General features: G+C 34.2%; 1 protein-coding gene across 1 annotated transcript in view; it reads right to left on the minus strand.

Annotated features, from left to right (window-relative positions):
- TMPRSS15 (transmembrane serine protease 15) overlaps positions 1-24,600 on the minus strand; it is a 57,350-nt gene that overhangs the window by 24,766 nt on the left and 7,984 nt on the right. The window contains exons 6-16 of the mRNA XM_040576158.1: positions 24,288-24,332; positions 21,662-21,703; positions 21,163-21,195; positions 19,068-19,187; positions 12,846-12,954; positions 10,170-10,279; positions 8,619-8,756; positions 7,215-7,364; positions 4,679-4,781; positions 4,043-4,193; positions 3,131-3,272 (exon numbers count right to left, since the gene is read on the minus strand). Coding sequence (XP_040432092.1) covers positions 3,131-3,272; positions 4,043-4,193; positions 4,679-4,781; positions 7,215-7,364; positions 8,619-8,756; positions 10,170-10,279; positions 12,846-12,954; positions 19,068-19,187; positions 21,163-21,195; positions 21,662-21,703; positions 24,288-24,332 — 1,143 coding nt within the window. The remainder of the gene's footprint in view (positions 1-3,130; positions 3,273-4,042; positions 4,194-4,678; positions 4,782-7,214; positions 7,365-8,618; positions 8,757-10,169; positions 10,280-12,845; positions 12,955-19,067; positions 19,188-21,162; positions 21,196-21,661; positions 21,704-24,287; positions 24,333-24,600) is intronic.

Here is a 24,600-nt window from a genome sequence, read left to right on the forward strand (position 1 = left end):
GGTAGAAGAATTCTACCATTTGTTTTTCTTGTTTTATTCCTTTAATTAAACATGATTTTGTCAACATAGTATTTGGTTAAACATTACCCCCCTATTGGTTTACATTTTGTATTTTGGTATGTCTGTCAGAATTGCATACTGTGAGTCTCTAGTATAAGGACTTCATAATATACAAGTCTTACTGAGGTTGTCCATTGAATTCCACTGGAAAGAAGTTCCACTAAATACAAAAAAGATTTGAACTTTCTCATTACAGCTTTTTATTATTTTATTTTATTTTGCTTTGTTTTATTTTGTTTTATTTTATTTTATTTTATTTATTTATTTATTTATTTTTTAAATCAAACCTGTCAAGATAGATTGAACTCTCTGAAAGGCAAAGGAACTGTTAAAAATCACACTCTCACTAAAAATTGTATTACGTTTCAGCTATATGGGTTACAGTGACAACTAATTTCTGTAAGTACCATTAACAACAAATAAAAGTTACATTGGTTTTGTTATGGAATATTAATGCCCATAGAAACAAGCACAGAACTATTGCAAACCTGGACAAAGAATTCTTAGCCAGATTCATCTTATGACATGAGCAGAGCAAAACCAACTTTCTTAATGGCTGAACTTCAGCAACTTATGACGAAATCTGGTCTGGTGTTGGCTACATGTAAGACATCAGTAATGATCTGTTCTTTGTCTTGCATGGAAAAGCAATGAAAGCAATTGATTTTGCTCATGGAAAAATGCTTTTAAAATTTCTTGTAATCTTTAAAGATAAATTTATATGGAGTTATTCTGGATTGTATTCCAGATGCTCATTAGAGAACCAAAAAAAACCAATCAGCACCAATAACCTCAGTTGTTTCATCAAGGATAATAAAGGATTTTCTCAGCACTGTAGAAAACGATATATGACTTTTACAGAAAAAAAATAAAAAATACTCTGGCTTTGACCAAAACCTTACTTTATATTAACATACACATCTAAAGTGTGGAATCTACACTGCAATTTCCACACTGTGATTTGTGTTAAAAGACAAGTTATGAATGAATAAGAAGATTAAAGCAATCCTTGCTTTAGATGAAAGTGTAAGCTGACAGTCTTGCGTAAATGACAAAAGCAAATCCAGCTCCCCTACCCCATACCCTGACAAAAAATCAGACTTTTCAATGAGCTTCTGTGGCACTGTGAATGATGCAAATGCCTCTCACTGAAGCTCTAGGTTTAGCAAAGGAAATGAGTTCAATGCAAATTCTTTCATCTCTTGTTTATAGATCTGACATTTGTAGTAAAACTGTCACTGTTAGTAAACTTGCACCATATCCATCAAAGTAATATCAGATTTCTTTGAAGATGATTGATAATATTCACATTTTTCAGCAGGTTGCAAACGGCATATATGTATCATGCCTCAATAAGGTAAGAGTGCAACCAAGTCAGTTTTTACACAGGAACTGCTTAGACTGTACTTTTGTATCATATTGAAAGATAACACAGATCCTCCCTAATTCATTTTATACAGATTTATACACCACGTGACCACTTCATTTTTTGAATAGTTAAATTTTGTCACTATACTTTGGGTCGAGATCTACAGTTTGAACGCTGTTTTATTTAGTGTTTCAACAGCAGCACTCAGCTACTACTTACTACAGAGACTTTCTACCACTGATCATTTGCCTGAAGTTAACTTCCAAGGTGTGTTTACTCAGACCACGTGAAAAAGGACTGGAGGTGGCAGCTCATCTCCTCACACACCAGAACTGCTAACTCCGTCTTTTTTGTTTTCCTATTCAGTTTTTTTTCAGAGCAAATATTGCTCTATTTTTCCTTTTGAATGTAATCAGATATAGTACAAATAACAATATGGCCAAATGCATATTGAAAAGAACTCATTCATTTTGAGCCTTCTTCCAGATAATACATCCATTTTGGGTATCTGGCATTCATGCAGATCTTGCTCCATTCTTAAAACCATTCTGACACCATTATTGTTTTATTCCCCTAAATATGAGATTTTTCGTTGTGTAGGTATTCTCAGAGCTGGGTGAACATATATCTATTGAGACTTCTGATGATATTATTATGTGATTTTGCTAACTCTCATCCCACTCCTGTAGTGTTTATAATTTTAAATATAGAGGTTATAATCCTCCTCCTCTTTTTAACTCCCTCCTCTTTACTGGATTCCTGGAGGCTTTACTAATTACAGACTTTAGAAACAAATTCTGAATTCTTTACTTACGTATTGGGTCTAGATGGGAAAGTTAATTCCCCCACAGCAACCCATATAGTGCTACACTCTGCGCTTGTAGATGGAACAGCACTGGTATCACACCATCGTTTTTATCTATTTATGAGCAGGGCTGGCACAGCCTCCAGACTCCCTCCAACCCTCCCCAAAGCCAGTAGATTGGGGTGGGCAAGTGGTGGGGAGGGGACATCACTAGAGCAGCTGACCTAAACTGACCAAAGGGATATTCCACAGCATGTGATGTCACACTCAGCAATAAAACATGGGAAAGGGGAAAGAGAAGAGTGGGCTCTCATTACGAAAATGTTTGACCTCTCAAAAAACCGCTACAAGTATTTAGGACCAGTTTCAAAATTCGTAGCTGAACATTGCTTGCTGATGGGAAACAGATAATTATTTTCTCTCTTTGCTTGTGTCCTTTGCCTTTTATTTTTTTATTTTTATTTTTTCTTTTAGTTTAATTAAACCATCCTTAGCTCAACCTATAAGCCTTTTTTTTTTCTTTCTTTCTTTCATTGTATTTCCTTGTTTTTTTTTTTTTTTTTTTTTTTTTTTTTTTTTTTTTTGAGGTGAGGAAGTGTGAGAGCAGTGTGATAGAATTTAGCTGCCCATCAATGTCAAACCACCACAACTTCTCTTTCACTCTTCAAGTTTTGGAAGACAATGTACAGAGAGCTTAAGATGTGAAACTACCAGTACTTTTGCTATGAATGGAGCCATGGGCAGGGAATATGATCCCTAACATATTATCCTGAAGTTAATTTTATATTGCTGAGGAGGTAATTTTATAAAGCTGAAGGGATATTATTGCAAATCTTGAATCACTCAAACACAAATACAATAATAGGAAATGACAATCAACAGTAGCGTTTACTTACTGGGACCTGAAGGGGTAGTAATAACAACTGGAAATGCAGTTGGTTCTACATAATTACTTTCGTTACATTTTCCCTTTGTCAGGCCAATATCATCCAAGGCAATATCACTTGGACCATTCTTTTTAAAGGCATCAAAGATAACCTGAAATTCATTTAAAAAAAAACAGAACGTTATAACTTAATGAAACATCGTTCAGCCTCCTATACCGAACCATTTAGTCTTTCTCAAATATTCTTATTTCCACTGTAATCTACACTGGTGCCATACTCAGAGGAGAGGATCAGGGATGAGACAGGACTTCCTGTAACACAAAAGCTATGCAAACTGAACAGATCATTCTTAGGAATGCAGGAATTTCATATAAATGATGAACATAATTTAAAATTATTCAAGAATTTTACTTATTTTTATATGAATACATGTAATTTTTAACACACAACATTCTGTATCACTTATCTGTCCAGCCCTTCTGATCTAATGGCATGTCTCCATGTACAACTGCAATTTATCATCTGATGGCTTGTTACTGCGTTTTAATATACACATATTTAAGGCAATCCTGCTACCAAGGAATTTGTGCTGGCAAAAAACATCTTGATGTCTTTCAATTATTAAGTATAAGTATATAGTATGTGTAAGTAAACTATTACAATTAAGTATAATTCTCTTCTTGAGATCTTATAACACACATTTCCTGGAAATGTGATGCACCCCGGTCAGAGATGTAGTCACTTTCTCAGATGGTAAATGCACCTTTCTGGCAGTGCTTTTGCATCAATGAAAACTAGTATAGAAAGACTAGCCAACCAAAATACCTATAAAAATAAATTTAAAGCTGTGGATCATTAGAAGAAAACTTTGATATCAATTAAACTAAAATAATTATATGAAAGACTAATAGCTTAACAAACCTTAAAATCAGATGTTTCATTTAAAGTTACTTGTCCGTAATTCCAGTTGTTTCCATAGTTTCCTTCTTTCTCAAAAATTATCTTTTCCACACCTTGTTCATCACTTATGCTAACACTTAAACGGTAAACATTAGGACTGTACATGTAATACCTAGAGGGGTAAGAACCATGTGTTCAATTATTATATTGAAGTGAAATTTCATGAAAAAATATCAAGCTTTTTATTTTTTAAACAGCTTTATGAAATTGGAACTAAACTTTAGTGAGCATGAAAACAAAATGAAACATTTTATACAATTAAAACTGGAAGTTTTACTTGCTCTTTTGCTGTATCTTCAGTGTAGGCCTAGTTAAGCTTCACAACAAAAACATTTCTGGGATTCTTAGTATTTCTGTATAGAAATACATGCTGGTTGCAGAGTGTAAATGGGAACTAAAGCTAATTGCAAGACAAACCTATAATGGAGTAAAAATTTCTGGAGTCAAGATTGGTCATGGAAATCCAAACAGACGTAGGCTTGTATGGTTAGCACACTGACTTGCATTAATATATATGAAAGAAAAATATTTTGTTTTATTCTTAAACAAAGTATGTGTTTGGGAATGATTTAGTCTGCAGAGGTTACAAAACAATACCAAAAGCTTAGACAAGATGGATCTGAAGAGACCAAAGGCAAACTCTGAATCCGAACTCTCTCTTCTCTGAATCCAAGTCCTATGGGTGTTGAAATATAAAATCCTGCAAAATAATGAGCACATTTTAGTCAGTAGAAATATTATTTTTATTTTTTGTTTTTCCTTTTTTTGATGAGGGCAAGTTTTTGTGTTTAAAAATGGTATCAGTAATATCAAGCACAGATTTAATGACTTGGAGGATTCCTGACAAAATAGAAGTGAACAATGACCCTGAGTTATATTGATCAGTCAAGAACATTAAAGTGAGCTTCTAAGCTTGTCAGATGGTCCTCAGAGCTAGACACGAAATCAGAAAGTAGCCCTTCTGAAGTCAGTGGGAGATCCACCTTTTCTTCAGTAATGTCAGGAATTTACCTGAGTGATTTCTGCTTAGTTTATAAAAATGTCCCCCTGTTTGACATTGCTTGTAGATTTGCAATAGAATTTCCTGACATGCTATAATTTTTATCCACACAATAATGGGAAATATGGGGTGTGTGTTGGGGAGAGAGAGTTAATATTTTATAACAAGGGGAAGCAACATAAACAAGAAAGGACATTATTTGTTTATTGTTTAATCCTATTCTGAATTAATTCTTTCCTGCTGAGAATTTGGACTTCTTGCTGCCAAACGTAAATATAATGTGAGGACAGGCTACAGACACATTATGGTTTGTCACAAGAAAAGCAAAATTAAGTGTAGTTAAAAGTCCTAAAAGAAAATTCTTGCTTTATTGAAATCTTGTCTGTAATCTTAGATTTTATTATATCTATCTATGAACCTATATTCCTAATATCTACATATGCAATATTGTACACATAGAATTTACATTAAATATAATTAGGCAATGTACACTATATTATATTCTGTTATTTACACTTCTAGATTAGCTAGCTTTTTCACACAGAAGGTTCAAGTACATGAAAAAAAAAAAAAAGTCTGAAATATGAATAGTTTCCTGTGTTAGAAAAGCACATGTTAAAAGACACATGGTGTCTAGCTTTAAGATGAGCATGGCATTCATTTTAGAGCCAACGTGACAGGCCCCTGTTTTTGTTTCATTCATTCATTCTGAGAATTCAGAATAAATGGAGGAAATTTTGTCCAGTAATGAATGTAGTTTTCCTTTGGCACTTTCACTGTTAGAATATTTATTATATTGCCTGTATCATTTTGGTATGAAGTGTAATACTGTACAACACAGTCAGATGTGGAGAAAGGAAAATGAGATTTAAGCTGAATTTGAACTGAAATAAATATTTTCTAGCGGAGGTCTACAGTATTACAGAGGTTTAGTCTTGAGGCCTTGAGGTCTTTTAAGTATGTATTAACTTCCCTGCTATTCAAGAGTAGTGAAACAATACTACAGTGTCTATGTAATACCTAGATATTAATGTTGCAGTTTGCAGTTTTACTTCAAATGCAGGTAATAGAAATATGAATATTCAACATAAAGGTAACATTACATATAGCAACATTATATATGTACTGAGATCTAGTACAGTGAAACATATCTAGAATATATTAGCATTTTCAACACAGCTAGAAATCACTGTCAAGAGTTTTATTAAGTAAATTTTACATTTTTTCATTTGATTTATACTCTAGGAGTTGAGAGGGAAGACAAAACAGTGTTCTGAAGATTATTTAGAAAATGTTCATTTACTCAGAGAGAATAATCTGTATGCAATAACATACTGAACAATATTTTTCTTTTCCCAAGAGTAAGTTTTGCCAGAATAATTTGCACTTTTTACAGTTATTTATCACTGCATATGTTATTTGTCTTGCACAGAATATATATGGTCATTGTGAAATTCAAATTATCTTAACTAGTTTTAATTGGACTGAAAAATCAGCTGAGACAGATTCCGTGTTTTTTCTGTTGAACAAGAAAAAACTTTTGGAGTCAAGTTCTTGGAAAAACATTCAACATACACATTCAAAATCTGATTCCTATTCAGTATCATCTGTTGAATTAAAATCCACGCATGATGTGACTGTTCTTCCAATTAAGTTATTTTGCTGTTGGTGGTGTGTTTGAGTTCTGCATGTGTGCTGATAATCAGTGTTCTTGCAGTGCGGTTGTAACTGTACCATATGTACCTTGCAGGTCAATTTTATATAAATATATATATATGTATATATTGATTTTGAGTGGTAGATCAGGATGAAAAAGAAGCAATTTCAGTAAAAAGTAAATACATTTTTTTCCCCCTTAGACAAACAGATAAGTCACTTTGAATAGAGTCCAAACTCCTCAATACCCCACACTTCAAACAATGTATATATTCCTTTGTTTCTTCTTTTAGTTTTGGTGTATTTGATATTTTGATGATAATCAGTTGCATAAACTTTTTTGTATGGTAGCCCAGACTCATTTTTATGGCAGATAAAATTACATCCTAATAATACCACTATGAAGAAAACAGCTTACAGTGATATAACTAAAGCAGCTTTTCCTTTAATCTGCAAGCAATTTATTTTTGATCTTACCTGACATGTTGCCAAATGTATGATCAAAATCAGGACCACTCATAAGGGGAAAGGTAGGGCCCTGAATTCTCTCCCAGTCTGAATCATCGTCTGAATCTTGCCTCCAATAACAAAAGCCATCTTCAAAAGTGCAATAGACTTTCTCATAATCTGTGAATAAGAACCTCTAGTATATAAAAATGACAAAGACATTAAGTTTTTTCTCAGAATTTCATAAGAATGAGTGACAAACAGTGTACATTTTTTAAATGTTTTTGAAAACTGGAGCCCATGGTGACTCTCATTTTGCTCTTCTAAGCAACTCAAATAAATGTGTCATTTGTGCTGTAAACAATGCATCACTGAAGGTGGCCTGACACGCTCTTGTACTTGTTCATCAAACTTCTTTCTTGATCCTTCACCAGTAAGTGGTGGGGAAATGAGAGAGTACCCCTTGCATAGCTAACCCTAAGGACTAATCCTCCTCTTTTCTTAGCTGCAGTCTGGGCTGCTCCAGCTGAAAGATTCCCATCAGAGCCTCCACCTGTAAGCTCGACATATAACTGCTGTGCTTTACACATCAGAAATGTCTCTGTCTTTGTCCTTTGCTCCTTATTTGATCATATGTGTTTGCTGCAACACTCTCAATACTTTTCTTCCCATAATTTTCTCTCTTCATGGTGCCTTGAATCGCAGTTCTGCCCATAACAAGGATTTCCATGTGACAAGAATTTGTTGGCATTCTGAATCTTTTCTGCAGCATACCCCTTCCTAGTCACGTGCCCCATCCATATCCTTCTCAAAATGTAGCAGCTGAAGCAGCCTTCACTTGCTGAATCTGCCTCTAAATTTATTTCTTGACTACTAAAGAATACCAGAGCATGAGTCACATTGCTGCATTTTGTTTTCACTGTAGATTTACTGCATCTGGATTTTTTATTTTATTTATTTATTTATTTAATGTCTAGTCACTGAAGCAGGTATTTTTCTGAATGCTAATTTTACCACTTGGGACTACTATTTGTGGCAGTGAATTAGATTATCAGAAACTTTGGAGAACAGGTACGACCTGGAGATCACAAAATAGTGATCAGCATTGGTGATCCCACAGTGTTCATCAGTTAACAAACTGACAGTGCGGAATCTGAAGGCCATCTGATATGGCCAGAGTTTTACTCTTTCATTTTAACAGCACAGTCTTTGTAAGGCATTACCCTATTACCAGATCTAGGCCTGTAGGCCTGTGGACAGTCCTAATGAAATCAATGATATGATCTTTAAAACAGAATGAAATTTCTCAATGTGGAGTAAATTAAGGGACTAAGGCCAGAAAATACTGCTTCCCTGTTCATCTCCATTTTATCAAACTGAAAATATAGTTTCACCAAGCATTCTAGAAAACAAGCAAACAAAAAGAACACTTACTGTTTAGCTCATTTGCATTAAATGCAGTATATGTTGCATTAAAGCCATTGTAATTTTCAGAATAATCAGATACAAACTCAGCTGTAGCCTCATGAGAAAAAATGTATACTGTCTCAGCATTAGACCCTGAGAGAGAAGCTGAAAACAAGCAGAATAAAATAGTCAGAGAAAAAGAACGTGCATTAATATCTCCAGTGCTGTTATAAAAACACACTGGATTAGTCTTTTGAGTCTTAAAGAATGCTCTCTCTTTTGTACTGTGATCCTGTCTACAAGGCCTTTGAAACCCTGAAGCCATTCGGTTTGGCTGCCATATAATTATTCTGCATATCCCATCTCACTTATCTGTCAATATGGATATCAGCTAGTGGAGAAACATCTTTTATGTTACACTGTGATTATTTTTTTATTTTGTTATAAAATACCCATATATTCAAAATTATAATCTTCTTATTCATGCTTATTATGCTGCAGATTTTCTTGAGGTTTACAGATATGCACTCTGAAACTCTAGAATAACAATACTGACTATGTGTTTTTATTAGATATACTTACTCTCTTACATAATTAGTATATATGCTTACAGAATTTCATGGACTAAAGAAATTTTGAATTACTGTAAAATTAATTTATTTACTTAAATGTAGAGTCTACTGGAAATGTACCTTAGAACGTTTCAGGCAACCCACTGAAGGACAGTCTTTAACATTGTCTTTACATGTTTGCAGTATCACCAGTCACCCCCACAGCAGTCTTTCAAAATACACAAGTTAATGGTTCCTACAGAGAATATTATTGAAGCACTCTCTCACATGGAAATTTAAATCCCAAAGCGGGATTATATTCAGAGCAGTACTGGAGGGGTAGAATTTCTCCATTCTGTATTTCTGGTGTCTTTTACTATTCTACATTCCCAATCTCTCCCTGCTTCCAAAAATAGGAGTATACAATAAAGATCTTTCTGAATTAGAAATATTCCTGATCTAGATATTTATCTTCAAGTATGTGTATTCCATCTGTGATGGAATTCAGCTGGACAGACTGAGTCATGAAAAATGGTGAGAATCCCAGTTTTCCAGAATAGAATATAAAGGTAGTAATGTCATGCATATAATAAATTGCAGGGAGCACCATAGCACTTATATCAGCTTCATATCAGCTTCACATATCAGCTTCAGTTTAAATGCCTTAATTTTATTTCACTGTGTGCAATGTTAAAGGATCTTCTGACAACATATTTCCAATGAAACACAAACACAGAAAGACCATGGCACTGTTCAAGTTATAACGATTGTTCAAATAAGACATGTTGTTCAAATAAGACCTGTAAAATTGTTGTGATTTTTTATATATACGTAAGCATATTTCTGGTTATTTCATAAGAGTATTTAAGTACATCAAGACCAATTGTCTAATGGAAAACTGTATACAGATGCATTCTTTCACTTAAACATACACATAGTTTTTTTTTTTTTTTCAAATTTTTAACACTTATTTTACCACTTAAATGTTATTAATGAAAAACCAGTATCAACTGAAAAATAACCTTACCTCTTAAAGTCTTGTTTTGTCCTATACCTTCAAAAATATCTAGATTGTCTGCAAATTGTTGTGTATCAAAAGAAGTGAAGTTCAGTTTAATTGACAACCCTTGAGGCACTCTAAGGTAACAGGAAAATAAACCAGAAACAAAAAAAAAATAAATTAAGAGCCATGTTCTCCACTAATATTTGTTGTTGTTTGTTGTTGTTGTTGTTGTTGTTGCTGTTGTTGTTTGCTTGTTTTTGATTGTAGTAAATGCATTGTGTGCTTGAACAACATTCAGTTCAGAAGCAAACTGAAATTACACCAATTGATATTATTAATCAAGATTAGCTATTTGGCTAACTTTTAGTTTGTAAAATTACTAATGGAATAGAGAATTAACCATTTGTAACAGTAGAACTACTCCTTTACTCACTGGAGTCACGTATATTCTAGGAACTCAATTTTCTTAAAATTTAGAACATGCTATTCGGTTGGACAGTCTTTTTTTTTTCTCTGTGGATCTTTAATTTCAAATCTCTTTTTAGTGCATGTTATTGATAGATGATAACATCTAACTGCTCAAGTAGAATTCACCAAGTCAGAGAAGTGCTATCATGGTATCAATATGTGTATCAAGATCTGTCTTCCAAAAGTTAAAAAAAAAAAAAAAAAAAAGTCTCCTACACAAAACAGTATTTACATGAAGATTTGAGGATCTCAAAACCACTGTTTGGGAATGTGTTATCAAACCTAATATCACCCAGTAATTTTAACAGCAGATGTCATTTTAACAAAAGTGTAAAAATTGCTGGGTTTTGTTTTGGTCTAGTAACCTATATTTAAGCAGTTACATACATGGTAGTCCAAATTCTAAAGCTGTAATATCAAAATTATCTTAGCTTCTTATGTCATCATTTTTGTTGTTGTTGTTGTTTTTGTTTTTTGTTTGTTTGTTTGCTTTCTCTAATTAAGAGACTCAGTAAAAATAACTTTTGAACAACAATCTACTGGTGCTCATCAGAAGTGACTAGTAGGGAAACATGAAGTATTTGCATTTTTTGAAAAATGTTTTTCTGTCAGTTAAAAAACATCCTTAGTTTCAAAAGAGTAAAACAGTAGTTGAAAAGGAAAGATGAACTAATCTGTTGGAGAAACATTGAACTTACTGCTCTTACTTTTGAAAAGAGAAGAAATTACTTCTTCATTCACGGAAAAGTTAGAGGGGTGAAAATGTAAAAGTTTTACCCAACGACAACAGGGAAATCTTTCTAGACAGAAAGAAAGGCAGAAGACAAAGCAAATCTTGGATGTGTTATAACTTAACTTTTAACACATTTTCACATGGATAGTAAAAATAATAGTACAAAATATCTCTCATTGGTAACTGAAAAACCCAAAAGGTTCCCTCATAGGAACAATTCTGCTCTAAAGGGACCCAAAATTTGAACTTTTCAGGCCTTTACTCTCAGTGATACTACAATTTTCTAAAGCAGATAACTGGAAAATAAAACCAGATGTTTGCTTTTGTCATTGATCAATCTGTAATTACACAGATCTGCAGCACTTGTACTGTATTATTCACAATTATCCATGAGTATTTTCCAAACTAAGTTTCTGACAGTTACAGAGCCCGTGTAGACACCTACTCAGTACACTGCCTCTTGCCACTACACCAGCCTTTGAAGCAAAATTAACAGCTTAGAAGGCAGTAGTTCACTTGAGACAAAATTATTTATTATGCTCAAATTCTGTAACACCACGAACTGAGAAACAAGTCAGGTGTATGTGCTGAAATATACAGTCTTGTGCTTTTCCTGTAACACACTGTATTTTAACATCATCTGTGGCCTGTAATTATTGGTGAATGGTACTGTTGAAGCTGAGAAGGAATGAATGTATTAAAGAGAAGAAAAAACTATGACTTTCTCCTGAAATATAAAGGTGAAGATGAAAGTCCTGAACAAGCTCAAAGGGTAGCATTGTGAAAGGGGCCTTTGGGAATGAGAATTTCAAATCTTTTTCAATTTTAAAGGTATTTCCTTAAACTATTTTGAAAAACTATTTTGAAACTCTTCTACCAAATTAACACTTCTCACAATCAAAGAACGGCTATTATTACAAAGCCATGATCAGAATCACTGTCTCTCAATGCTGCAACTTTTGAACTGGTAATCATTCTGTGGATTTTTAGGAGCTTAAAACTCGTGATCATTGACTTATTTTAGATGAGTACTTGAGGATGAGATTTATCACATACTATGGCTACCTTTTTGTTCTCCCTGGGCTATAAAGAGGAACAAGGGGATTCTTGAATACTCCAGCTGTTAATAACAGGGATGTCTTATACAAAAACAGTACCTAAAGACTGGTATGTACTGTAATACTTTGAAACTGATATCTTGCAATTATTTTGAATTTTATAATTTGTTGTGAGCTTAAAAATATGTTCCTTCGCACGCATGTAACACACAAGTTTTACCAAAATCCTTGCAAGTGGGAAAATTTGTGGTATAGTTATGGGTTTTAGGCCTGCAAGTCTTTAAAGAAAAGCTGTGTAAATACAAGGGAGAAAATGCCATTATGTATTATGTATTTTCTATGCTGGGGTATTTGAGAATAGAAATGGCATAAGGTACACGAAAAAACAACACCTCATAATCAAAGAAATCTTAGCTACAAAACTGTTGGAAAATGGCTTACAGTATAATCCATCGGCAAACAATATTTGCATTATACGGTTTTGGATAATTCATAGAGTGGAAAGACCCAGAGGAATCAGTCAGCATGTATTTTCCATCACAAACTGCAGCTGTAAAGATATAATGAAGAACATTTGTCAAAATGTCATTTGAAAAAGAGAAGCAGAGCCAAAATGAGAGTGACCTTAGATATTGGTTTACAAGTATTACCTAGAAAATACTTTGTAAGCAACACTGGGAAGATAAACTAAAACACACTGCCAACCCACTCTCATTTCTAATTCCTATGACTATTTAATCTCAAACTACTATACGTGAAAAAAAAAGCAGCACAGACAGTTCAAGTTTAAATCAGAGACAATCCAACTAATCCAAACTAATATAAACTAATCACACTCATTAAAATCCAGTAGGATTCAACTAATCCAACTGTCTTTCATTTTATTTTTTACCTTTGTAAGGAAAAAGTATCTTGCCTTAATAATTCCTATCTACAGCTACTTTAAATGAGGAAACTGTTCATCCACTATCAGAAACTTGATATCATGAATAAATGCAAGAAGGGATATGGTTCACTATTGGTCTCTCCATTTTTATGATCTCCCTGTTCCTCGCCTTACATATTACTAAGTATTCAGAAAGATAAGTGGATATTCCCAGTTTCCTGCTAGCTATCGAGTTCATTCATCTAAGGTAAATCTCATCCATCATCATGTAATTTTTCAAAAGGCTTTTATTAGTTTTTTTTTTCTTGGTGCATTATACCATCTCGTGCATGTTCTTCAGTTTAAAAATCAATTACTTAAAAAAAAAAAAATCTGTACTTCTAAACCTCAGAAAGATTGGAAATATTAATTCACATTGAATTATGTAATTGCAGAAGACACTGAAACATTGTTTAAGACTTTGCTGCATCCTCACTGAACATTATGCCAGGATTCTCTCTGAAGTTTTTTTCCCTTTTTCAAGAAAGCATCATAGAGCTTTCAAGTAAGGATATAATCAGTACAGTACAAGACTATCTGGAGAGGTAAGTTCATCAATTTGAAGTTTATAACCAGAAATTAGATAGAGCTTTTCATTAACATCAGAAATGAAATCATACCTATAATGACTATTCAAATGATGAATAATCAATCATATTGGAAATTAAATTGAAATTTTATTGAACATAGTACTCCTCTGGGAAATTATTATATAAAATAATAAATCAGGGCTCCTTGTCTGTTCATTTTAAAAGCATAAAATTCATTCTGTCCATCACGACAGCAAAAACAAAATAAAAATTAAGCTTTGTTTCTGTCAGGCTCAGTCATATTGTATTAATAAAGACCACGTAAAATGAATTTCACTAACAATTTTGTCTGATGCATAAGCTGGAATAGAAACATGTTCCATTTTGCAATCTTCATGGATGTTGAGAGGAAAGTAGACCATGTAAAATTTTAAATACATAGAGAAAACAGGTCCATGAAAGAGAGATAGTATTTTATATAACTTTTTTTATCAGATTAGACTACACTTTTAGAGCAGGCATAGAAGTACTTTTTCTGTCCATCTGAATTCATACATTCTCTGTCTTTACCAATGGGCTAATATTTACAACCATCTCCCCCAAACAGTGCAATTTCTTTAATTAATGAACAGAGAAAACATTATGGATACCTTTCCAAAGTCAATATTTATAAAACATTCTGAAATAGCAGACAAAAAGAAGAAATCATTAAAAAAGACATTAAATGGAGACATTACAAAAAATATCATTTATCTAACATCCAAGAGCTTAGTTTTCATTTATACCAGAATGAAACTCTGGCTATACTCCAGGGATGAATTTCAGGTGTCAGCACACCTATTTCCAAATGCAGTCACCAAATGGAAACCAATAGGTATGAGGAACACAGAAAAGCATCAAAAACAGTAAGAGATACCATGAACAGGAACAGCAAAGCAGCTGACCCCAGTACAAGACAGTCAGTGCAGCAGTAACAAATGATATGAACTAGAAGTCCTCTCTCTTGGTGCTACTAGTGTTGAGAGAAGAGTAAAATTAATGCGAGCTTCAGTTGTTCTAATTCAGTTGTTCTAAGCCAGAAGACATCTTTTGTAGGAACTACTTTAACTGTTTCCCAACATGCATCTCTGTGCATTTCTATTTAGTTATGTTGCATACAGGGCACATGAGGAGGACTTAATCCTGTTATCCTTGAAATCCAGGGAGAAGTTCCCCAAACCGGTCAGATGAAGCCCACATATTTCACTCAACAGGCCCTTTCTCTGCCAAGGGCAGTGCATTACTTGCTGGCTTCCATATGATTAATCTCTCTCAATACTCTAGTAATGTTGTGAGGTATATAATCACAAAATATTAGCCTAGACATATAATAACTGTAAAGAAAGGATGCAAAGTGAACACCTTCTGGGCTCGGCCTCCAGTCTCCCCTTTCCTTACACTTACAGGCTACATGGCTGCTTTTCAGCGTTGCTGGATATTATTAATAGGTGCTGTTCAGACTTTCACATTTCTCTAGAGACCCTTTCATTGAAATTGCTTACTGTACTTTTGCACTGGTCTTTTGTTACTGCACCCCATTGCAGAACCAGAAATAAACCTTTCAAGATAATTTTCATCAATAAACGCAAAAAATGAAGGTGTTCAGTTGTCTGAAACTTTGCTAAGAATCTTAGATTTTCCTGAGTTCTGTCTAAGACAGGAAGAGACTATTAAAATTCACACTTGTATCCTGTATTTTAAAACTGCTAACATACTATAAACTCAGAAGTATTAGACAGAAAAATAATCAAGATGAAAAAACAAACCAAGTTGCTTAAACAGCAGCAACTCCTCTGTGTACAAGAACACTTGTAGCAAGAATCATGTATCACCTGCAAATCTCATTGTAAAACCCTGAAGCACTTCTGAAAATGTAGACATTTTTAGCTTTTATGTGACTGTATTGTTACTCTAGGGATGGGACATAAGTGAAAAATCAAAGAAATGGAAAAATTGGCAGGTATCCCAAACGTGCATATGGCTTATTGCCATCCACTCTGCTGGTTTTGCAAAGTCTGCTAAGAAATCTAAATATATACATATAGAAAAGCTCTCTGCTTTTTGGATGGAAAATTTTAAGACTGAAAATGTAAAGTAAGTGTGATGGAGCAACAATTTGTCCCCTAGCCAGAATTGCATTTCTTTAAGGTTATGAACTGAATCTGCCAATCTAATTGCAACTGAATAAATTGCTTGGAAATACCAGGCAATAGCGAAAATGATCAGGGATGACCCATCCAGCTCCCTAAAGCAAATTATAACTACAGCTAGTTTCTTTATGATTTTCTGCCCATTTGAAGTTGTATGCATATTCCTGTAGTTTTCAGCTCAGTTGTGCATATTCTTTACTGACTGGTGAAATTTGGCTATGATCAAGAAATAATATACTCAGTTGAAAGGAGCAGGGCACTCACAACTTTTATGTTACAGAGAGTCAGGGAGAGATGCAAATCAGATCCAGAAAGGCATGTGCATCAGAGGCTATGCCTCAGCTGAAAAACTCTGCTCAAGTAGAATTCATGCACAGGCTCCAAGGCACAGCTGAGTCATAACTCTGAATGCAAGCAGGTGAATTATCAATGTATGAATATCAATTAAATTCTCTCTTATGTAACAGCTGTGATTGTAGTATCTTTAATAAATCATGAGCAAAACTTTTGAAATGAGACCTAATAATTAATACTAACTAAAAAGCATTTGTTTTTATGAGATGTATGCTACTAATTATTAACTATTATAAGGATCTGCACTTTTTATTTAGCTCTATCCACAATAAAACTAAAAGCCCACCAGAATACCAAAACCAAAACCCACATCTCAAAAAAACAGTGTGATGGTAGAAATGAAAGACTGAATAACTCCTTGGAGTTGTGTTACTTCAGCCTCTCCAATGGAGCAAAGGTCTAGCTGAAGCTACCCTAGGACCTTCAGATTTCCCCAATGTAGAGAGACCTGATCAGAGCCCATCACTGTTATGATCTAGCTGGAGGCAGCTGTTATGATAAAGAAAGATTTGGATGCATTTCAGTGGATACTCTACCAAAGTATTTTAATGGATGTTTTCCTTAAAGGGCCTGACTAAGTCTCCCTTCTGAGCTGGCTGCACTCAGAAAAGTGAAGGTAATGTGCAGGTCTGCAATTCGCCTTTTTTCTAAAGAAGATTCCACTTGCAGATGGGGTCAGCATGCCACCAGCTTTCAGAAACAGGCTTGCAATGACTATATTAAAATTCTTAAAATTATTTCAAATTCTAAAAAATATTTTTCTTCTTTGTTTTTAAATCAGAGTCCAACATTTAACATGCTTCTGAAAACTCAAACTAGACTGACCCCACCATTTTTCCCAGGAGAGCTCAGAAATATGTTCTCACAGCAGAACACAAATAAGCTTTCCAGATTCCTTTACTAACAAATGATATATTAAAAATAAAATAAAATAAATACAATAAATAAAATAATAAAATAAAATAATCAGGGAGTTCATTGTTCCAACATCTCCCAGAAAATTTAAAAAGTTCTCTCTGCAAGAAAACTTTAGAGACTGGGAGCTGAGACTGTGAAGAGCAATGCAGGTGACATTAACACATATGCCTCCCCACCAAAAAGCAGCACACACAATTTGGTAACCAGCAACACAAACAGAATCCTTGGTACAATTTCAGTGCTCACTGCTAAATGGAGCATTGGCAGCTGCATGAAAAGGTGCTCAGGGAAGCTAGGCAAATAAGCTCACTGGTGGTGAAGGATGCAATTTATTTATTTATTTTTTTATTCAGTCATATACTAATCAGGTCGTAGTTCTGTAACATTTTCACAGAATCACGGAATAGCAGAGGTTGGAAGGATGACCTCTATAGGTCGTCTTGTCCAATCCCCTGCTCAGGCAGGGTCTCCTAGAGCTTTTTGGCCAAATGTTTACATCATCATCTTGCATCTCTCACTGTGGTGCCAGCAAATCAAACATTTGTGTCAGATGTGCAAGTGCATGGTCAACAAACGAAGTTACAGTTCCTGCCACAGCAGGAGTCACACTTGACACCTGTGGCTGCAAAATGCAGTACACACTCACCACCCCACCTAAGTCTCTGAATGTGGAGGCAGGAGAGAGTAGGTGTTCCTTCGTGTGTGACAGACTGCTGATTTTGTTAAGAAAAATAACTTTTCTGATTGAACGGTAACTACATTTTCAAAAAGGTGTCCCATTGATCTAAATTTGTTCCCACTGAAATGAAAAAATCATTTTCTCTATTGCCTGATGAATAGTTTTAAGTTCTCTTCAAAATCCTCAATGGCATCTAATTATTTCTCAAAGGGCAAATTTCAGTTATCATTTAATTTAATTCATAATTTTAATAAAAGCACATCAAGAAATTATACAAACTTATCTAAACATATAGTACATTCAGTATAGCTTTAGTATTAGAGAGTACATTTTTAGTTGAAGCATAGGGGATTTTAGCAGGAAAAGCCAGATGTTTTACAGCTAACACTGCAGAAATTTAAAGATGGGCCCTGGTATATTAGCTTATTCCTTGCCTGATTTTTCTATGTAGGAATCTAAAATCAATTATCTCACAATAAATTAGTAAGAAGAATACATTGTCTATATGATAGAGTATACCGAGATACAATATTATTGTATCAGAGTATATGTTATTGGGAAAAGTTGTTTGTAGTATTATGTATGATGATATTCCTAATGTTGGAATCAAAAGCAAAACCTCTCTTCTGATTCCAAATATGACAGTAAGTTGTTTCTGTTACTGGGCAATGTGATTTTATAACTGTATAGGGTCATAATTTTGATGTGTTTGGAAAGCACATTATTTGATATTACTAGTACACAACTTCATATGAAATTTTGACATTATTTTACATTTTATATTTATAGTTTTTAATATTTATATATTAAATAAGAATTTTGATATTATGCTATATTACTATAGCCAGCTTGTGATATTTATTTACTCAGCATATTCTTTCTTAATGAGAATTTTAAAGAAAAAAATCAATTTACAATAATATTATTATAACAACCCCTCTTGTTATTATTTTTGCTAGACTTGATTTAGACGTCATTATGCAATTTATTGGCTGTAAATTATTTACAGAATACTGACAGGTTTAAGTATGTTCGAAAAGACTGTTCTGCAGGGATTTACATTCTTACCACATCCTTTTTCAGATTCATCTGAACCATCCGGGCAGTCCAAGACTCCATCACAAAATAAATCTTTTCTAATGCAGGTTACACCATCAGCACAAACTTCAGAAAGTGGCAAGCACTCAACTGAAATAGTAAGGACAACAGCAATAACAACAAAGCAGTATTGCAGTTACACTACAAAGGAAAATTGACTTACCTTTGGTTACTCTAGCACAAATCAAATCAACCACTCTATTGTGTTTTACAAAACTGCATTTTTAAAACTTTGGAATTAAATATCACATACTAAAATGGTAAATTTGGAACAGAGTGAAGAAGTTCTGAGAAGTGACATATTTTTTGAAACTAAGTTTGGAGTAGGGCTGGAAGAAAAATTCTATGAATTCCCATCTTCTTCCTCTACCTAAATATACTATTTTATGCAATATAATAAACACATTTTCCAATTTCTTATGCTTGAATAACATGAGAAAACTGTCATTTGGTTTAAATAACAGTGAAAAATCTCTGTTCTGAGTTTAATACAATTCAGTTTATTTTTTTCGATCTCAACACATCACAATATTGAACCTCATTGTGATAAAAAACTTATTTTTTGACTAGCATATCTTGAAAACTAAAGCCTTTAAGATTGGATTTGGAAATACTAGAAATATCAGAAACCTGATTCTTTTCAGATTTAAAAATAAAATTCATAAGCTAAGAGCAAATTTCTGCAAAAAAAATAATACATTGGCTGATCCTTAAAACTGTGGAATCTTACTGATAGCATTTTGCTAGAACATAAATGTTCATCCACAGAATATAAGCTGTATGTCTTAGATATCTGTAGAACTAAGAAGTAGGTCATATTAAAGTAAACAAAAACATGCAGCTAATATCAGCTTTGGATAAGTACCAATTTAATAATTCTTGAAAATTCTATTAAATATTATGAAAATACACAATTCCCTACATAGCTCCTTTTCTTTACTTCACTAAATGCTCAGAGGTAGAGGCTAAAATTTCTTATGTAAGCAGCAAAAATATTAATTTGTAAAACAGCAGCCTCTTGCATCCTCTGGACATTATTGTTTGATTTATTTTTCATGCAACTCTTACTCTTTAATCAGATTAAGTAAATATGTGTAAGATATTCAGTATAAGTGAAAATGACTGGAATTTGTTTGGATGTACCGTAGCGTTTCAAACTGCTTTACAAAATGCTTTACATGTTAGCAACACAAAGAGTGTAAAGCAAAAGAGATGCCGTTTTGAACCCAACTGGTAGCTGAAATAAACCAAAAATATTTAAGACAAATGTTGGACGTGATAGTGTCAACAAACAAATTGCCACAGATGAGCAAAGATGAGACTGTGCTTTCTAGACCAAGTACAAAACCTCTACCAATAATCTCAGAGTATGTTTTGTACAGCCCAATACACAAGAAAACATTGTTTAAAAATGACATGATCAATTCTAGTTTTATTCTTCCACTCATAAAACTAAACAGCATTGCCATCTACTGGATATAAAGAAATTAACATTTTCTAGTAAAACATTTTGACTTTTTGAAACAGCAAATTACCCTAAATTGCAATATGATTTCTGTACTCAACTAAGAAATGGCAGTAAATACATTAGACCAGTTTGAAAATGCTTATAAATATCATATGTATTTCACCATTTAATGAGACTGGAGGAGGTTTTCAAAGATTTGAGCAGCTGTGTCTTTCCATTATCAGAAGTAATGTGAGAATTTGCTATCAGTTACAGATTTCCCAAAACCATGAACAAATATTATGAAGCAAAAATGAGCATTCAGTATGGGTATCAATATTGTGATATCAATATTATCATATTAATAATAATGATAATCAATATCATATCAGTATGTGTGTAATACACAAAGCATTTTTGTAGAATGTACAGTCTAATACATTACCTCTTTTTTAAGAGGTCTCCCTAGTCAAATAAAAAGTAAACCTGCATATTGTATACTTGCATGAATGGGATGCAAGAATTCATATAAGAACACAATGTACAAAAACAGTCAATTCTAAGATCTCAGACTGTTTCATATAGCCATTCTGCTTTTCCCCATATGAGGATACCTACCTGAAGTTGTGAACTTGATTGTGGTGAGTTGTTCTGAAACTGGGCAAACACAAACCCTGGGTTAGAACTCTACTTTGTGCTCTCTTGTAGCCCCTCTGTGGTTTTTTGGGCAGAACCAAGAAGCAGATATACAGATCTTATGAGATCTGCACTATTTACTGTATCCCCAAACCCACAGCTTAGGTAATGATATAGTAACGCCACCTTAATTGGTTTGATCCTGATGGTCAAATGTCAGAATAAACATAAGAAAATTAATATGGAACCCTAGTGTATTTTAAATCTCATTCTTCTATACATAGTCCCATACATTTCAGTAACTTCTATATATATATATAAATTTATTAATTAAAAATTATTAATTTTATAATTTTTTTTTAAAATTAATTAATGTATTAATTAATTTAATAATTTATTTATTTATTTATTTAATTAAGAATTTTTATTTATTAATTAAAAAAAACAGTAATGTTTTCTTGGTAAATACACAGGTTCTGACCCAGAACTGATGTCAGGGAGCTTGTAATTAGACTCATGGGATCTGCTGGAAAAAGACAGGTTATGACTTTATTAGTAGTACTAAATGTGTAAGTACTTTTTAATATAAATAACATTGCTTAACACATTGGTTAGCTCAGCATGTGAGGAGACTCAAATCTTTGTAGTATTTGTGCACTTACATACTGGAAATATATACATAAATGTGTTCATCACAGAATCATTAAGGTTGGAAAAGACCATCAAGATCATCTGTTCCAACCGTCCACCTACCAACAATATCACCCACTAAACAGGTCCAACCTTTCATTAAACACCCCCAGAGATGGTGATGCCACACCTCCCTGGGCAACTCGTTCCTGTAACTGACCATTCTTTCTGACAAGAAATGTCTCCTAATTTCTAATCTGAATCTCCCCTGGCGCAACTTGAGGCCATTCCCTCTAGTCCTATCACTAGTTAGCTGTGAGAAGAGGCTGACCCCCAGCTTCCCACACTACTCCCAACTACTTTCAGGTAGTTGTATAAAGCAATAAGGTCTCCCCTGAGCCTCCTCTTCTCCAGACTAAACAACCCCAGTTCCCTCAGCCACTCCTCATAGGACATGTGTTCCAGGTCCTTCACCAGCTTTGTAGACATAATGTTTATACATATTTAGAAATAATCAAATGCCTAGGTACACAAGTAGATTTGTATTAATGATAGTAAATCGAAAAACATTCTGGAAAAAAAAATTGAATTCTTGTTCCAACACACTTTCCCACTAGTGATTTTTTAAATAACAATCTTCCTCTTACTGAGGATGTCTCTGGAGTTTCTGGTTCCCAAAAGGTCAATTTTTCCTCTTTGAATTTGCATTAGTATGCCTCTGTACTATTTTTACTTACTACATTAAGACTTAAATTTGTGTGTTATTACAGTCAACAGATTCTCTCAGTTGATGAGATGATGGCTAGAAGGAATAGTAGGAGGTACAGTAAGCCCTTCTCTATAGTTTACCACCAGTTTATGACTTTTGCTGCAGAAGTTGCTGATCATTGGACATTACAGACAGTTACTCTTGTTAGATGTTCCTGCTTTTCCATACCTATTAGTGGAGAAACTTGCAAGAGGACTTCCTAGTAATGTTCTACCAAAATGTGCTGGTTTAGCAAGCACTATTAAGCTAAGCTAGGTCATTTTTTATTAAATGGATTATGGACCATTCCATGTCAGCAAACGTGAGGGCACAGCTCCTCTGGCAGAGAGGAGAGCACAGCAGAAGGTGCAGGGAGGGTGCATCTGGATGGACTGTTCTCACAAAGCTGCATTCAGGGAAGGACATCATTCACAGCCTCACAGTATTTTGTAAAGAATTATATATGTATATATCTACCTATATACATAACTATCTATGCATCATTTAATGGACCATTATTTTGGGAAGAATGAACCATTCAATGACCTGAAACATGGATGCATGCATGAGCAGGCTTTTCTAATAAGACAAGTATCAGGAAGTTACACCTTGAAGGGTGTTGAGAAAAAACAGGGTTGTCACAGGTGCTCCCCAAAGTGCACATGCAAGCTGATAACAAAAGCCACAAGAGTAAAAGCATAGGACAGTGACGAAGGCATCAGTAGTATAAGCACAAACCTCATGTGGTCGATTACTAAACAATCTAAGGAACATGTGAGGTGGATAAAGCTGGTTTTAGGCTCAATGGAGAGAGCACAACCAAGTTCCAACAGATGTAAACATACCACATAGGGTAAAATGTGGGCTTTGAGTTGAAAAAGAAAGAACAAAGAAGTTGACTGTTAGTGAGCATATAAAAATGACGGAGTTGGGAGTTGGACTCAATGATCCTTGTGGGTGTCTTCCAACTCAGGATATTTGATAATTCTGTGACCTCAAGCAGGTTTCCTCAGAGCAAGGAGGAATGAATCTATGCTAGAAACATTTTTCCAGTTCCAGCGTGGGATGCCAACAACTCCCAGCTCCCTTCTCCCTTCCTCTGGCACCTCCCCCTCACTCCCATTTTCTTCTTGCTTTTGACCTTAGGACTCACAGGCACATTGAAACGGCATACCAGAGGAAGGGATAGCTAGGAGAAAACCAGTATATTTTCAGTCTTCAGCTGTACCATTGGTAATAAAGAGTAGTAATAACTACTCAACAATGACTACATGTTAGACTACTGAAAAATACTTTGCTCATATAAACCAAGTATTAAAACGTCAAGTATTATCTTGGCTTGTCATAAGACTTCCAGACTGTCAGTGGAATGAAAGTCTACTAACACTGCTTAGTATATCAGTAACCATAGCATGTGGTTAGGCAGCCTCATTTACCTGTCTGAATCTGTAAAGACTTCAGCTTGTGACTCAGCTGTTTGACAGAGATCCAACTTTTGTTTAATCCTCCAATTAAGCTCTTACAGCTTTTGTACAGGCATTAGATCACTGGTTTCTCAAATGGTCAGAAATGATGAAGATCAGCTAACTATCACTGAATGGACCCTACCTGTCAAGACTCAATTACAGTCAACGCAGCTTTGCTAAGTTATACCAACTGAACAACAATTCTTGTTTCTTCTGTTGTACTGATAACAAAAAATAGTTTCTGTTTTATGAAGGATACTGACCTGATGAAGTTAAAGGCAACATTGTAGTTCGATTTTCAGCAAACTCTGGAAGAAAGGAAGTTCATTATAAACTCCTTTTATAGTGCAGTATCTAGTTTTATACAACTCAGGAAAATGAAGGTAAAAAACAAACAACAAACGAGCTGTGACTATTTCTCTTGAGTCACTAGCAGTGTCCTGCATCCCTCCTTCTGACCATTTCACAATGTTCCCAGCCTTTTCCAAAACTCTCACCTTCCAGAGAAGACAAGGTCTCTCAATTCCTCTTTCAATCAATCCCTATTCATTATCTCACACATAAAACGTCCTCATC

This window comes from Cygnus olor, chromosome 1, assembly GCF_009769625.2.
Source record: "Cygnus olor isolate bCygOlo1 chromosome 1, bCygOlo1.pri.v2, whole genome shotgun sequence".
In the NCBI taxonomy this organism is placed as follows: Eukaryota; Metazoa; Chordata; class Aves; order Anseriformes; family Anatidae; genus Cygnus; species Cygnus olor.